We start from the raw sequence: 14792 nt of genomic DNA, 5'->3' as shown, positions 1-14792 counted from the left end.
GGGGGCTCTTCCGCCTCCTCAGGCACGGCTCCCCCGGGAGAGGCTCCGGCCGCCCCCGCCGTCCGTTCGGGCTTTGCGCCGCGCCTGAGGCGCTCCTGCGCGGAGACCGGCTCCCTCAGAAGTCTAAACCAGCCCCGTGAGGTGTGAGGCTGCAACGCAGCTCCTAAGACCCCCAAGCAGCGTCAGAAGCTAGAGAGCGTCGGTCGATGCGGCGGGATTGAGAGGTGGCGGTGGCGGTGGCGGCGGCGGCAGGAGCGCCACCGAACACGTCCAGCCGCTTCCCTCTCCACAGTACGACTCTTCCACCCGCCGCCGGCCCCAATATGGCGTCAATAACAACGCCGCCGATTCAAATCCTGCGGCCTCAGGGCGCGTGCGCATGGGCGGCTGGCCACCCCCGTGGTGCGTTCTTGGGAGTTGTAGTTTTTCACTGTCGGGAGGAATCGGCGTGAAAAGCGATTAGGGAGGTGTCATGGAAACTACGACTCCCGTCATTCAAGGCGCGCGATTCCGAGTTCCGAATTGGAATTTAAATCCCCCTACACAGCTTGAGTGTAAAAGGAACAGAGCGAAAGAGAAAAAAGAAAACGCTCAGAGAGAGTGGGAGAGAAGAAAGTCAACCAGTGCGGAAAGCAGTCTCAAAAAAAAAAAAAAAAAAAAAAAAAACTTATAAAATTGGAGAATAAAGAATTGAAAAGCTATATAAGATTCAAAAACTCAAATTTGACAGAGTATCCTGAGGGAGGATTAGAATATTTGACATTAATATAACTGAGTTTAACAACCAAGTGAGAAAAAAAAAAAAAAAAAAAAAAAAAGCCTTTAAAATTCAGGACATAGTTGTCCTGGTACCTCTCCCACAGTGATTTAACAACCGGGAAAAAGAAAACTAAGTCAACCTAGAAGTTCAAGACTGACTAATTTCGGTAATAAGAGTGCCAAAAACAAAACCTGTCACAACGACGGGCTAGGAAGTGATAAGATTTTGGAACCTATTTAAGACTGCAAGAGAGAACAACAGTAATAGTATCAGGTTACAGGAACCTTGATTGAACTCCATGCTTTGCCCTTCCCAGGTAGCTGCTTGCATCCACCTACTAAATTCTGCAAAGCCAGGTTTACCCTGTAAATGAATAGGATTTGAACGACGTACAGAACCAAATAGTTTTGCTTTGGATAAAAAGTTGGTGATATCAGAAATTGCACTATCTCTGTTGAGTACTGGTGTATATCTTGTGAATGGTAAATATTAAATCCAAAGACACGATGAAATGTCTGGAGAGTAGATATTGGACCCATTTTGTAAGCAGAGAAAAAAAGTTTTTTTCTAAAAGTTATACTTCTAATCAGGTACCTAAAATAAAAATCAAATACAGGATTAATAAAGTTATTTATGTGAAAAACTGTCATTGGTCCTTTGCCTATGGAAGCTATCACCAGTCCAATACAAAACTAGTTATCTATGTGAATGCCATATTATCAAATGATCATGAGTATCAAATACTGGCTTTCAATGCTTATTTATTCCTGTCATTTATTCAGTAACTAAAAGATGTACTATTTTGTACCATTTTGTCTATTATTCTTTACACCATTTTTGGACAGTAGTTTAATATATTCTTGTTTTATAGAACTGTTCAACCCTTCAAAGATCAGCAGTGCTGATCACACTGCCTGTGTCAACAACTAAGTTGTGCTAATTTTAACATATTATACTGTTCGGAAAGTATCTTTGGAAAAAGATCAGCATTTAATGAAACAGCAGCTGAACTGACACCTAATAAGTAAATTTTTACTAAATTCTGAACACTCCTTGAAATCTATGATATGGTGAAAATAACAGACTATACATATTTTATGTAAATGAGTAGGAAAAGCTATGTTGACCAATGGAAAACAAGCAACAAAGCATTTATGTTCCTGGTAAATATTTTCTGAAATTAAGATTTAACCTTAAATTATAGAGCTTACTTTGGAAAAGGAATGTTATGAGTCAAATTGTGTCTCCTCAAAATTTATATGTTGAAGTGCTAATCTCAGGTATCTCAGAATATGACCATATTTGGAAATAGGATCATTTCAGATATAATTAGTTAAGATGAGGTCATACTGGAATAGGGTGGGCCCCTAATCCAATATGACTGGTGTCCTTACAAAAAGGGGATTTGGGGACACAGATGGGTAGAACACCATGCGCACATGAAGGCAGAAACCTAGGTGATGCATCTACAAACCAAAGAAAGCCAAAGATTGTCAGCAAGCCATCAGAAGCTAGGAGAGGGGCACGGAACAGACCCTTCCTCACAGTCCTCAGAAGGAACTAACCCTGTTAGTATCTTGATCTCAGTGTTCTAGTCTCCAGACAGTGAGACAATAAAATTGTATTGTTTAAGCCACCCAGTTTGTGATACTCTGATATTAGGAAATTAATAAAGGGGTGGTGGTTATTTGAGTTACACCCAGTTGCCTGGAAAATGAGGAAAGAGTTGTGTGTAAAGGTGGCAGGAGATATCTGGTAAACCTGACATTTTAGTCATAATAACTACCCTTGCAATCATTGCTGCACTGTATATCTGCAAAAGGCTCTCTGTTATGATTAAACAGTGACAGGGCTGGGGCAGCCTTCCTTTCTATCAGTGGCTCAGGAGCCTGCTAAGAAGCTTACAGGAACAAGAGGAAAACTCTCTGATTCACCTCTGTGTCTTCGCCCAGGTTCTCTTCCATACTTGTTGCCTGACTACTTTAAGACTCAACCTTCCCGGAACATGTCAAGGCTGAATTCATTTTATAGATTCACAGAAAAAGAAACACCTATCTGTGCATCATCATTACCCTTCTCACATTGTAATACTGCAATTCTCTGCTCATGACTCTGCCTCTGCCACCACTGTATTAGTGCCTTGCCAATAGTCTAGTACCTTGCACACTTCAACAAATACCCATTGAATGTTTCTCAAACATTTTTTAATCACCCTATTCTCCCAGTAGTCCACATTATACTTGTCCCTTGAGATAGATACCTACTAAAATATAAAAGCAACACTTTTGGGGTAGAAGAAAACTGTTGAAGGAAAAAAACCCCTAAAAACATTTCTTAGACTAAAATTAAAAATAAAAATAATACTTGAAAGGCCATAAATCTTAACATCACCTTAAGTCTTAACAAGTTTAGAAGTGAATTTTTATTCACTTCTAGAGGCAAGGAGAACTATATTTAACGCATTAATAAGTTGAATCAGGCCACATGAATCTAAATATATAGTACAGCTAAAGTCTCCAGTGACCCACACAGACCAGAATTGCTCTTGTTGGGACTAAAAGGCCCATGACAAGTTTTAAAGGCTTGAAATATTTAGAATAGCTTTGTGACAATCCAGCAAGTATTTTCTGATTTGTACAATCTCTGAAGAAATCAAACTGCTTTACCAAGTTGCTGGTCTATGCTTGGTATTAGACTTTTCTAACACCTCCCAAAATATTCCCCAGGATCTGATTCTGGTGAGTCATTCTTTGACTAAAGCCAATAAAAGTATACATCACTGGATGACACAAAAATCTCATAATCTTGAGCCTGAAGATCGTCTTTGTACCATAAATCATTTTCAAACAATTTTTCTGACGTCAAATATAGGTAAATGCAAATATGTAAGGTGGGGACAGGTGTTTGCTGACTTTGCATGTTGAGTTTGAGTAATCGGTAGGTTCAGCATTAAGTATAGCCATTCTAATTCAGGAGTCACTTCAAATCTATATTCAGAGCAAGCATTGCTGAGGGCAAAAAAAAAGTTTAATCATTGTGTAAATGAGCGCAGTAGGGAAGAATAAACCTTGTAATTCCACATAACATCTTGCAGGCTTGCTGGAGTCTCTGAGAAGCACTGTGTCTGGAATACTAGATACTATTTTTCATTGGCCCTTTTGAACTTTGGTTTCATTATTTTGCTTGTGGTCATTATTTTGAGTTGACTGGATAGACCATAGAGTCATCAAAACCATATATCTGTGCATGATTTCTGGAGGTCACCTAGTCTAGTCCCCAGCCTCGAGGTATGGTTACTGGTGAACTACTCAAGCCAAATCAGTGTCTATCTGACTCTTTCTAAAGAATTTTCAGAAACAGCATCCAAAATCCTGTTGTGCAGGCAACTGCAAATTCTCTTATATTTAGCTTTAACCTCTCCATCAGAGGCTGATTTCGACTTGTATAGTACTCTATAAAGAACAGTGCACTCTAGGAAATAAGCATGATTCACTTATCCTGAGGGACTTCAAGAGAAACCACAGGATAGTCTCTGGACAGTCAAAATAATTTTTTATGAAGTCGTTTTCAAAAAAATTTTCATACTTTGCTCAAGTATGTGCCCTCAAGGACCTGTATCCTTACAGAAACTGTTTACTCTTTACAGAGAAGCCAACCATGTTTAGGGATCTTATTTCTCAGCCCAAACCAATTAGAAGAATAAAGAAGAGGGAAAAGGGAATTGAAGATGCTATATATATGCTGACTACAACAAGCAATACAATCATTGGAGAGCAAAGAAAGAGACTGTAAAAAATAACTACAAAATTCAAAAAGCACAACAGCCTGGAACCACTGAAGTGTCAGTACAATCAGCCCAATGACACCTGAGGCATTACTGTATTATTACATCACCATATAATAAGGGTAGGGTTGCCAGATTAACAAATAAAAATATAAGATGCCAGTTCAATTTGAATTTTATAAATAAGGAATAATTTGTTAGTACAAGTATGTCTCAAACATTGCCTGTGTTTATCTGAAACTCTAGTTTTACTGGGTATCCAGTATTTTTATCTGGCAACCCTAAATAAGACAGGGACACCAAAGTCATAAGTAAACTGCGCTTAGTATACAGTTCAAAAACTGTGTAACTAATACGATATTAGAAAACTTTTCATCGATAGTATTTAAGCTTAAGAAAATCAAAACTTTCAGTTGTCTGGAAAGTTAATTAATGTGATATACTTTGAACCATGCATGTTCTAGTCTTTGCAGAGTGCCAGGCGTAAAATAAAGACTTAGCATTAGATGAGGAGTGAAAAGCTTAACACACCATCTCCCCATTGGAGAGCCCTGAAGGTTGTCCCTAGCCCCACCTGATTGTATAGTTTTAGAGTTCCTTCACACCTTCTCCTGCAGGTGTCAGTTCTGTTGTCTTGCTTGAGTCCAAGCCTGACTCAGAGGTGGTGTCACTGTCCGTGTCGGGCTCCCATGCCCTCTTGTGCCTGTTTTCCTGGGCTTCCGTGATGCCACCGTGTAACTTCCCTGATGTGGCTTTTCAAGAGAATGAGATGATGCCTACGCTTCCCTGATATTTTTGGCTTCCTCGGCAAGCCCGTTGTTATACGGGGCAGTCAGGTGTGTGGTGTAAAGGAAATGAAGAAACAGGCCCCACTCTTCCTCCCAGGAGCAGCTTTTCCAACCCCACACACTGATAACAAGCATCAATCTGGGACCAATGACTGGTCACTTGCAGCCCTCCTGGCCTATATCAAGGGCTTCACTGGATGCCCAAGAAACTGCTAGATTTCATCTGAAAGTTGTGTCCCACAGTTAGCTATTCTTTGTGGTCTGATTAGTCCAAGAAATCATCCCCATGTGAAAGGAGATAATCTGCACTCTTAACAGGATTTGCTCTGAGCAGTGGAACACGGTCTGTGGGAACCAGATGAACAAGACATAGTTCCCACCCTTGAAGAAGCTTACTTCCTACTTTATATGATTGTCTGAAGATACTTTTACAAGAATCCCCTTTATCGTAATTATTTGAAAAATAAAATATAATTTTATGGAAATAATGTCATCTCAGTTATCATCAATCGGAAAATTAAAAGCCCATACATCCCAAAACAGTGCTTAGCACATAGTAAACCCTTAGTGAGTGATGGCTGTTATCATCATGCTAAGTCAAACTACAAAATTTCCCCAAGCTGGAAGTAGTGAAAGAATATAGAGTATTTTCTTGTCCATTATTCTGCACAGAGGCCAATCACAGCTGCTGGGGTCTAGTTTCTGAGACAACCTCTCCCCTCTCCTCTATCCCCTGCCACTAGGAAGGAACTAGACAAGATCTAGGTTCCAAATTGGTGTTGTTGAGTTACAGGGTGTACCACACTTTAATCTCACTTAGAAACGTGAGTTAGAGCCTAGGTTGGCAATATTTGGGGGAATAAAAGTATTTACAGGGGTCCCACCATTGGCCCAGGTGCTTTCTCAGTTCATCCTAAATAAAAATTTAAGGCAGTAGTGTTAATCCCATTTTACTCTTGAACGTGTGGCTCATGTCTAAGGTCACACTGTCTTAAATGGGTCAGAGTTGGGACTATCACCCAAGTGTGTGAGATCCCAAATGTGTGTTCTTGTACACCACACTGTTGACTAGGGCAGTGAAGAAACCTGGAGAGAAAGAGACGGATTAATTTAAATTTTACAAAGCATCATAATGGAAATAAGTGGCAAGTGGTCAATCAAAAAAAAGTGTTCTTTTTAAGAACAGTGTGAGCGTGTGTTCCAGAAGACACAGAAGAATGTATCCTATGACTGCTTCACTGTGTCTTGTTTCCCCATGGAATCTGATCCTTGAGTACCAAGCTTTGAGATGATTGATTGTTGTGGTATCATGTTTCTGTTCTAAGGCAATTGTGAGACCCCAGGGAGTATTATGGACTCATGTGTGGCCTACGTGACTTATTTTCCTTTCCTAAGAAGATCTTTCATCATGTCTCCAAAACAGCTAGCTACAGATCCCTAAAAATCATTCCTAAATAATACTAACCACATCTTCTTCATTTGCTGAGAAGCAGCTAAATAGAAGTTCAGGTTCCTTTCATTCCTCTTGGTTGCTTGCTGCTTAAAATGTGGCCCAAGGATGAGAAGTTTTGGTGTCACCTGGGCACACACCTGGAGCTACTACTGCATGAAAATCTGCATTTTAACAAGCTCCCCCAGGTGATTCACGGGCACATTAAATTTGAGAAGCTCTGCTCTAGTTCACTTAGCTTCTCCCTGGCAGGTGTGCTAAAAACACTATGCCATGGTCCTCAGGTGTGTGCCGGGCCCTCCGTGAAGCCACAGTGAAACTAAGATAACTAAGACGTGGCCCCTGTGATAGAGAGAAAAACAGAATAAAAGAAGGGGGTCCAGGCAATCTAAAAATGCTCACTTGGATGAATGAAAATTCCTGGATCTAAGTGACTTTCTGCTCTGTGAAAGAATGCAGTTCAGAATGGCTTTCAATGGAGACAACACACTTGAAGGTTGTGTTTGCTTTTCAACAGATCATAACCCAGGAAAGTAGTGAGAAGAAAAACAAAAGGTGCATACATCTCCCATGCTGCTAAACTGTTCCTTCTGTCCTCAGTAACCACCCCTCTACAGCACTCCAGCAGAGATGTAAGACTGCTAAGCTCCTTAGAATCTACTCACTTAAACGTTTATTGAGTGATTTCCATACGCCCATCTCAGTGCCAGCTGCTCCAGTTACAGGTGAAAACTATGTGATCCCAGCGCTCATGGAGCTCATAGGTGTGTGTAGACAATTATTACCCAAGTCTGTGACTGTGAATGAAGGCTGTGGCTTGCAGTTTGAGAGGAAAGGACTAATTCTGTTCCACTTTTCTTTCCTCTGTAAATTTGATAACATTACTTTCATGGCCTGAGTGTTCCCCTCAAGAGTTTTTTAGCACCTGAGATGCAAGTGTATGAGTAGGAGACAGCTACTTTCTTCAGAAGTGGAAATGGTCTTGATAAAAAACTGAAGCATCATCTATCATCCAACAATATTTCTTCTAAAATTAGGTAACTCATCATTCTAACGTTGTGTTTCCTATCACTGCTACTCAAAGTGTGGTCTGTGGGTTTGTTCCCAGCCACAACAAGATAGGTATAGAAATCGACAATGACAGCTTAGAAACTTTTAGAGCAATTCGACATTGTCACAACATGCAAGGGCATCACCAGAGGACTAGTCTTGTTGAACAGGGTGCCTCCACACACACAAAATTCATATGTTAAAACCTAATTCCCAGTGTGATGGTATTTGGAGGTGAGGCCTTTGGGATGTGGTTAGGTCATGAGGGTGGAGCCCTCATGAGTGGGATTAGTGCCCTTATAAAAGAGACCGAGAGAGCTCCCTTGCCTCTCCTGCCACGTGAGGACCCAGAGAGAAGGCAGTGTCTATGAAATAGAAGTGAACCCTCTACCAGTGCCTTGATCTTGGACTTCCCAGCCTCCAGAACTATGAGAAATAAATGTTTGTTGTTTTTAAGCCTCCCAGCTTATGGTATTTTGTTATAGCAGCCTGAACAAACTAAGATACAGGGTATAGTTCAGGCATTGAACTGGAATGTCTGAGTCACATGTGACACAACTTCCTACTAGCCATCCCAATACATCTGTGATATTTTAAGGTTAATTTGTCAACTGTAACCCCAAAGTGCATAAAATCCAGAATTCATCTTGTTCACGTGTTTAGCAAAGATAATTTAAATTTAACTATAACTTTAAGAGATCAGTTTCGGAACTGACTACTGATGAAGGATTGATAATGAATGTTGAATATACAACATCATGTGCTTCATTTTAGATAAAAGTAGAAGATGAATATCCAGAGCTTGCAGAAATGGCTTTAAATTCTCTTTTTCCTTTCTCATCTACCTACCTCTGTGAGACTGGTTTCTCTACTATGAATGTTATTAAAACAAACATAGAAACTGTTTAGATATACACCATCCCCTCTTTGTAGTGCTTTCATCTATTTAGCCTAGATTAGATAAATTAACAAGCAAAAAGCAAGCTCACCTATCGCACAAAAAACTTTAAATAATAATATACAAAATGTTTGTTTCAAGTACACATATCAGCATTTAACGTGGAGAATTGCTGTTTCCCTCCTAACTTTTTGTTTCATCACAAATGTGGAATGACAAGAAAGTACTGTAGCAAAGCTATTAATTGCCTGTACTCAGGCTTTCAATGAACAGCAGACACATTTCCGCAATTTACTTTTTCCTATGCATTGTTCTCTGATTATTGAAATATATGTCTATTGAATCTAATAAAATATATGGGCTTGTATTTTATATCTTCTCTTTTTTATTTCCTTTTTCCAATAATTCTTTTTCTTGTTCTATATCCCAATGCATTGGTCCACCTGGACTGGAGGGGAAAATCTGGTCCTTCATTTCAGAGAGTTTGAGAAAAACTTCTCTATAGTAACCTGCATGTTAATGACTACTGTCAAACACAACTCATGAAAAGGAAAGAAAGCTATTAACCCGTATGTATATAGTGCTGGCTACCTGCCAGGCATGTCCTGTGTGCTTTACAAGTATTAACTCATCTGCTCTTATGTTATGAATTAGGTACTATTGTATCATTGTATTACTGTTGAGACTACTGAGGCACAGAGAGGTTGAGTCCCTTGCTCAAGGTCACACAGCTCTAAAGCAGGGCCTAGTTCCAGAGTCTGAGCTCTAATCCACAGAGAGATGTAACACAGGTGTCGTAGACATAATCCTCCACCAAATAACTATGAGCTTATGTGAATCATTTAACTCATGAGGGAAAAGAAAAGGAAGAATTAGAAAAGATAACAGAAGCTGCAATGGAGAGTACTTCCCAGGTGCCAGGCATTGAGCTAAGTGCTTTCCATGCATGATCACAGTGTCTCCTGAGGGTGGGGTGCTGTAGGAAATGGTTTAGGTAGTAGGGGAGATGACTTAGTGGTGTATGGGCAAGGCAGAAATCAAACTGCATTACATAATGAGAAAGCCATTCTTTCTTCAAGCCTCTGACTCCTTCTGTCCACATCTGGTCGAGTCTCTTAAATGCAGGTCTTAAATGACTTTCTCACATTGGCTTATTTCCTTTTGCTCCAAAAGGAGAGCAGGCCGGAGCTGAACAATTTCTCTGGCAACAGGATCACTTTTTATTTTCACTGCACCTTCGATTTAGGGCAAGTAGCTCTCTGTTTATGATAAAGACATAAAATTTCCTTTCAAAATATATTTAAGTTTCAAACAAGAGCTATGGAAAGATACAAAGAGGATAATAATATAGTTCTTACATGGACTTGGAAAAAATTATGATGAATGAAGTTTGGAAAATACTTTGTTATCTTTCAACAACCTGGTAAGGTAGGTATGATTGTTCTCCATTCATAGGTAGGAGACCTGAGGTTTGGAAAAGTTCAGTAACCTTCCAAAGGCTACTCTGTAGGAAGGTGAGGAGTTGGGATTCAAACCTAGAAGTGTCTGCCTACAAAACTGCGTCCTTTACATGGCAATCATGCTGGTTTCCTCGAGGACTGTCACTCAGAGCCTTCTGATTGTATTTTGCGTCTAAATCCGCAGTTCTCCCTGTGTGCGCCTTTGTAGTCCTCCAGAAAGGTCCTCCTCTGGGTACTTTCATCGTAATCCTATGATGTTGTTCATCTCTTTCACTCTTGTTTGCTCATGAGTGTATAGGGAAGTTTTCCAGAGGCTACATGACATGTGCTATCACGACACACTGAATGCAGAAGCAGATATGAGAATCCGGCTGCCTTCAGTTAAGCCAGAAATTAAAAAGATTGATGAAAAAGTAAATAATGGCATTCTTCTCATGCAATCTTTTTCATTTGTTGGCTTGTTTTAGAAAAATACGGTTATTTTTAAAAATGTGATTTATGTTAACATGTGGTGGGTTTATTGTTATTTTTAAGTAAATAAATATTTTACACATTTATCCATCTTATGAGTACATTAAACATCAATATGGGGCTTCCCTGGTGGCGCAGTGGTTGAGAATCCGCCTGCCGATGCAGGGGACACGGGTTCGCGGCCCGGTCTGGGAGGATCCTACCTGCCGCGGAGCGGCTGGGCCCGTGGGCCATGGCCGCTGGGCCTGCGCGTCCGGGGCTCCGCAGTGGCAAAAAAAAAAAAAAAAAAAAAACATCAATATGTATAGCCCATAGAAACAAGTTCTTTGGGGTCATCAAGAGTTGTATAAAGGAGTCTTAAGATGGAAAATATGTGATGGGATAATATTTTTTAATATTAACGGAAGAACTTTTTTCTCCCAATATTTCCACCCTTCCTTTCCTCCCCTTTCCCTTTAAGTAGGTAACCCCTGTGATTCATTGCTTCACGGGGGGGACATTACCGAATGGAAAGCAGAAATAGGGTCTAGCTTTTGTGTTTCCCAAAAGCCTAAACCTAATAGGGAAGTTATGCTAGGTGCTTTGAAATAGGAATATCAAAATACAGCAAGCGGGGCTTCCCTGGTGGTGCAGCGGGTAAGAATCCGCCTGCCAGTGCAGGGGACACGGGCTCGAGCCCTGGCCCGGGAACATCCCACATGCCGCGGAGCAACTAAGCCCGTGTGCCACAACTACTGAGCCTGTGCTCTAGAGCCTGCGAGCCACAATTACTGAGCCCGAGTGCTGCAACTACTGAAGCCCGCGTGCCTAGAGCCCGTGCTCCGCAACAAGAGAAGCCACTGCAATGAGAAGCCTACGCACCGCAACGAAGACCCAATGCAGCCAAAAATAAATAAAATTTAAAAAAAAATACAGCAAGTGCCACTGAGAAAAAATATAGCAATGTTGACAAAGGGCAGTTTTCCCAGGGCTAGACAAATATTTCTCACCTCTTGAGGGTGGGTGTGGGGAAGAACAAAGACAGAAGAGAGATTAGGAGAACAGAAAGAAGACTGGGCTGAAGGGGGCAGGAAGACAGAAACTAGGCACTGCTCAGCCACAGTGGAGCCTCTTCCAATGTCCTGGAGCCACGTGGGACCTGGTAAGTGTCACTGCCGAAATCCAGTGTCTTTGAGAGCCAGCTGACCCCCTCCACCCCTATGACGGTCTGCAGGAGTCGTTGGAGGGGTAGTGGTTGTGGGGATGAGAGGTAACAGCTCTGGACCCTGTAATTGGAAGTTCAGATTGGAATCGGCTGCAGATCGCCCTGAGCTGGCGGAGCAGTTTTTACAAATATTAGGAGCATCACACATACCTGTTGGCAGATAAGCAAATAAGGGACCGTGTGGTATTCTAGCAGAAGCTGCACACTGATTGCAGTGTCCTTGGGTTCAGCCCACAGGTAAGTATTCTTGGTCCAGTACAGGGCATCTGCTTGGTCCAGTACAGATGCTCTTGGGAGGAGTCCACAAACCATCCAGGGCCCACTGTCCTTTCTTCCAGCCAGCCCCTGCACCCATCCACATTCCCTGCCTGGCCCCTGAGGGTGGGTGGGTGATCTATAGTAGGACTCCTCAAGATGAAACCCTGAATCTACACAGAATCATGAGCCTCTGCATTTTTCTGAGGAGAGCGTCTTAGCTTTCACCAGCTCCACAGCAGATTCTCTGACACCTGTGTTGGAATCCTGGTCGCTGTTCACTGGCTGTGTGACCTTGAGCATGTCACTTAACCTGTCTATGCCTCCGTTTCCTCTTCTGTGAAATGGGGGTGTTAATAGTGTCTAACTCTTAGGGCTGATGCGAGGATAAATGAGCTTATACTACATATGAAGTGTTTGGAATGGCAAACCCTTCAGAGCTGTTGGCTGTCATTATTACAGGGGAGGCAGACCATGGGGGCGGGGGGTAGGGGGTAGAAACGCTGTGTCAGAGGGGCCAGCCTAGAGCAGAGAGGTGACTGAGGACACCTTTGGTGACCCCGGCCCATCTTCAGGATGTAGCCTGTGCAGCCCTCAGAACCCATTCATTCAGCAGACAGTCCAGCACACTGGAAACCAACAAGTCTTCTCTGCATGTGACCAAAAAGGCTGCCGGCAGCTGGAATATGTGTGCCTCTTGTCCTGGGAAAGATAAGGATCTGCAGGTGGCAGTCAGAGGGGCCTGGAGCCACGATCTCGGAGACCACGGTTCTGCCCTGGAGACCAATGCCGCTTTAGTTCTAGGCCCGAGATACCGCACTGGGCAGCCCAGACGACAGAAGGCACAGCAGCGTCCGCCAGCAACTGGAATCCTGCTCCAGCACTTTCTAGCTGAGTGTTCTTGAGCAACTTACTGTAAACCTCCCTAAGCCATAGTTTCCTCTTTTGAGAAATTGAGCAATAATATATCCACTTTACAAATTCAATGACATAACATAAGCAAGACTCTTAGCAAGTACATAGCCACTGCTCAGGAAATGGAGCCATGGCTCTGGCAAGGTGTACAGTACTGAGGCAGGGCTCACGGGGGTCCAGGGGTCTGATCAGATGGGACTCCTTGAGGAACAAATCAAAAGACCACTACAGCGAAGACATATCTGACCCATTTGGGGGTCATTTTTTGCTTCAGCTTCTCTTTAAGCTTGGGAATTTCTTAGGGCTCCTTTGGGCTTCTTAGGAACCATGAAAGGGGGAAATGAAGATGAGAATATTCTTTCAAAATTAACCCCTCCCCCCACCCAATATTCCCATGGTGAAGAATCTGTGGCACTGTTATATTCACGGAAGTCCATTCCAACCAGCTTAAGAAGACAGAGCTTTCTCACAGGCTTGGAGAACAGCAAGTACTCAAGGTCACAGACCCTCACCTCTGCTTCCAGGGGGTGCCTGCTTCCTCTTCTTGATGATGTGACCAGAATGGCTGACCCAGCCCAGCTTTGCCTCATTTTGTAGTTTAAATGCAGCAGATTAGATGTTCCCTGTTCTCAGATCCAAGTTCCCAGGAGAGGAAATTTATTGGCCAGCTCCTGTAACATACTTGGACCTGCTGCTGTCAACCAAAAGGATGTATATATGGGGTGGGAGGGGGAGGAAACAGGAATGGTACAGACACACAGGCTCAACCAGTTCATAAAAGAAGATCAAATGGCTAAGGAACAACCACCTGAAAAGATACTCATCTTCACTAAAATTCAAAGAAATGCAGATTAGCCAATAATGTGACGTGCTCATTTTTCCTTTTTGGACATCACATTGGCAATAATGAAAAATAAAGATAATTGCAGGAAACTTGTTAAAAGTATAAAGTGATATGACTTTTCTGGTTTGCTATTGAGCATTAGATTGTCATAGTTTTTTTTTTTTTTTTTGTGATACGCGGGCCTCTCACTGTTGTGGCCTCTCCCGTTGTGGAGCACAGGCTCCTCACGCCCAGGCTCAGCGGCCATGGCTCACGGGCCCAGCCGCTCTGCGGCATGTGGGATGTTCCCAGACCAGGGCACAAACCTGTGTCCCCTGCATCGGCAGGTGGACTCTCAACCACTGTGCCACCAGGGAAGCCCAGATTGTCATATTTTAAATGTACATAAGCTTTAACCCAGAACTTTTAGTTGTAAGAAATTATCCTAAAGAAATAATTAGAACATGCAAAGGCATATATGTATATAGATGTTTATTGCAATACTTTTAATATTTAAGAAAAGCTTAGAGGATCATAGATGCCCTTCAGTGGAGGGTAAAGATTATGGTACAAAGGAATACTACTGAGAGGCCATTATAAAAGATGAGATAGATTCATATGTAAGATGTACACGACAAGCTATTTAAAGTAAAAAAAAAAAAGCAAACCACAGAAAAGAGTAAATAATGTGATTCCATTTTTGTCAAACATGCAGTATATAGTACATACTGTACATACTATCTTAGAAATATGTATGCATACACTATGTATTCGCCTGTGTATACATAATATATAACAGTTACACAGTATATGTTGTATAACAGTTACACATTGTATATACACACATTTATAGATATCTGTAAGGATAGATATAAAACTAATAATTTTGGCCATCTCTGGGAATAAATAGAATTATGGAAAGTTTTCACTTCTT

The 14792-nt window shown here is 41.8% G+C and overlaps 1 protein-coding gene across 1 annotated transcript in view; it reads right to left on the bottom strand.

Moving 5' to 3' along the window:
- Window positions 1-14792, bottom strand: part of AKIRIN2 (akirin 2) — a gene marked incomplete at its 5' end in the record, with an annotated part of 207608 nt that overhangs the window by 23245 nt on the left and 169571 nt on the right. The window contains one exon of the mRNA XM_007467331.1: window positions 267-430. Within this exon, the coding sequence (XP_007467393.1) occupies window positions 267-430 (164 nt within the window). The remainder of the gene's footprint in view (window positions 1-266; window positions 431-14792) is intronic.

This window comes from Lipotes vexillifer, unplaced genomic scaffold (genome assembly GCF_000442215.2).
Source record: "Lipotes vexillifer unplaced genomic scaffold, Lipotes_vexillifer_v1.1 scaffold554, whole genome shotgun sequence".
Taxonomy (NCBI): Eukaryota; Metazoa; Chordata; class Mammalia; order Artiodactyla; family Lipotidae; genus Lipotes; species Lipotes vexillifer.
This window is presented reverse-complemented; position numbering and strand designations above follow the sequence as displayed.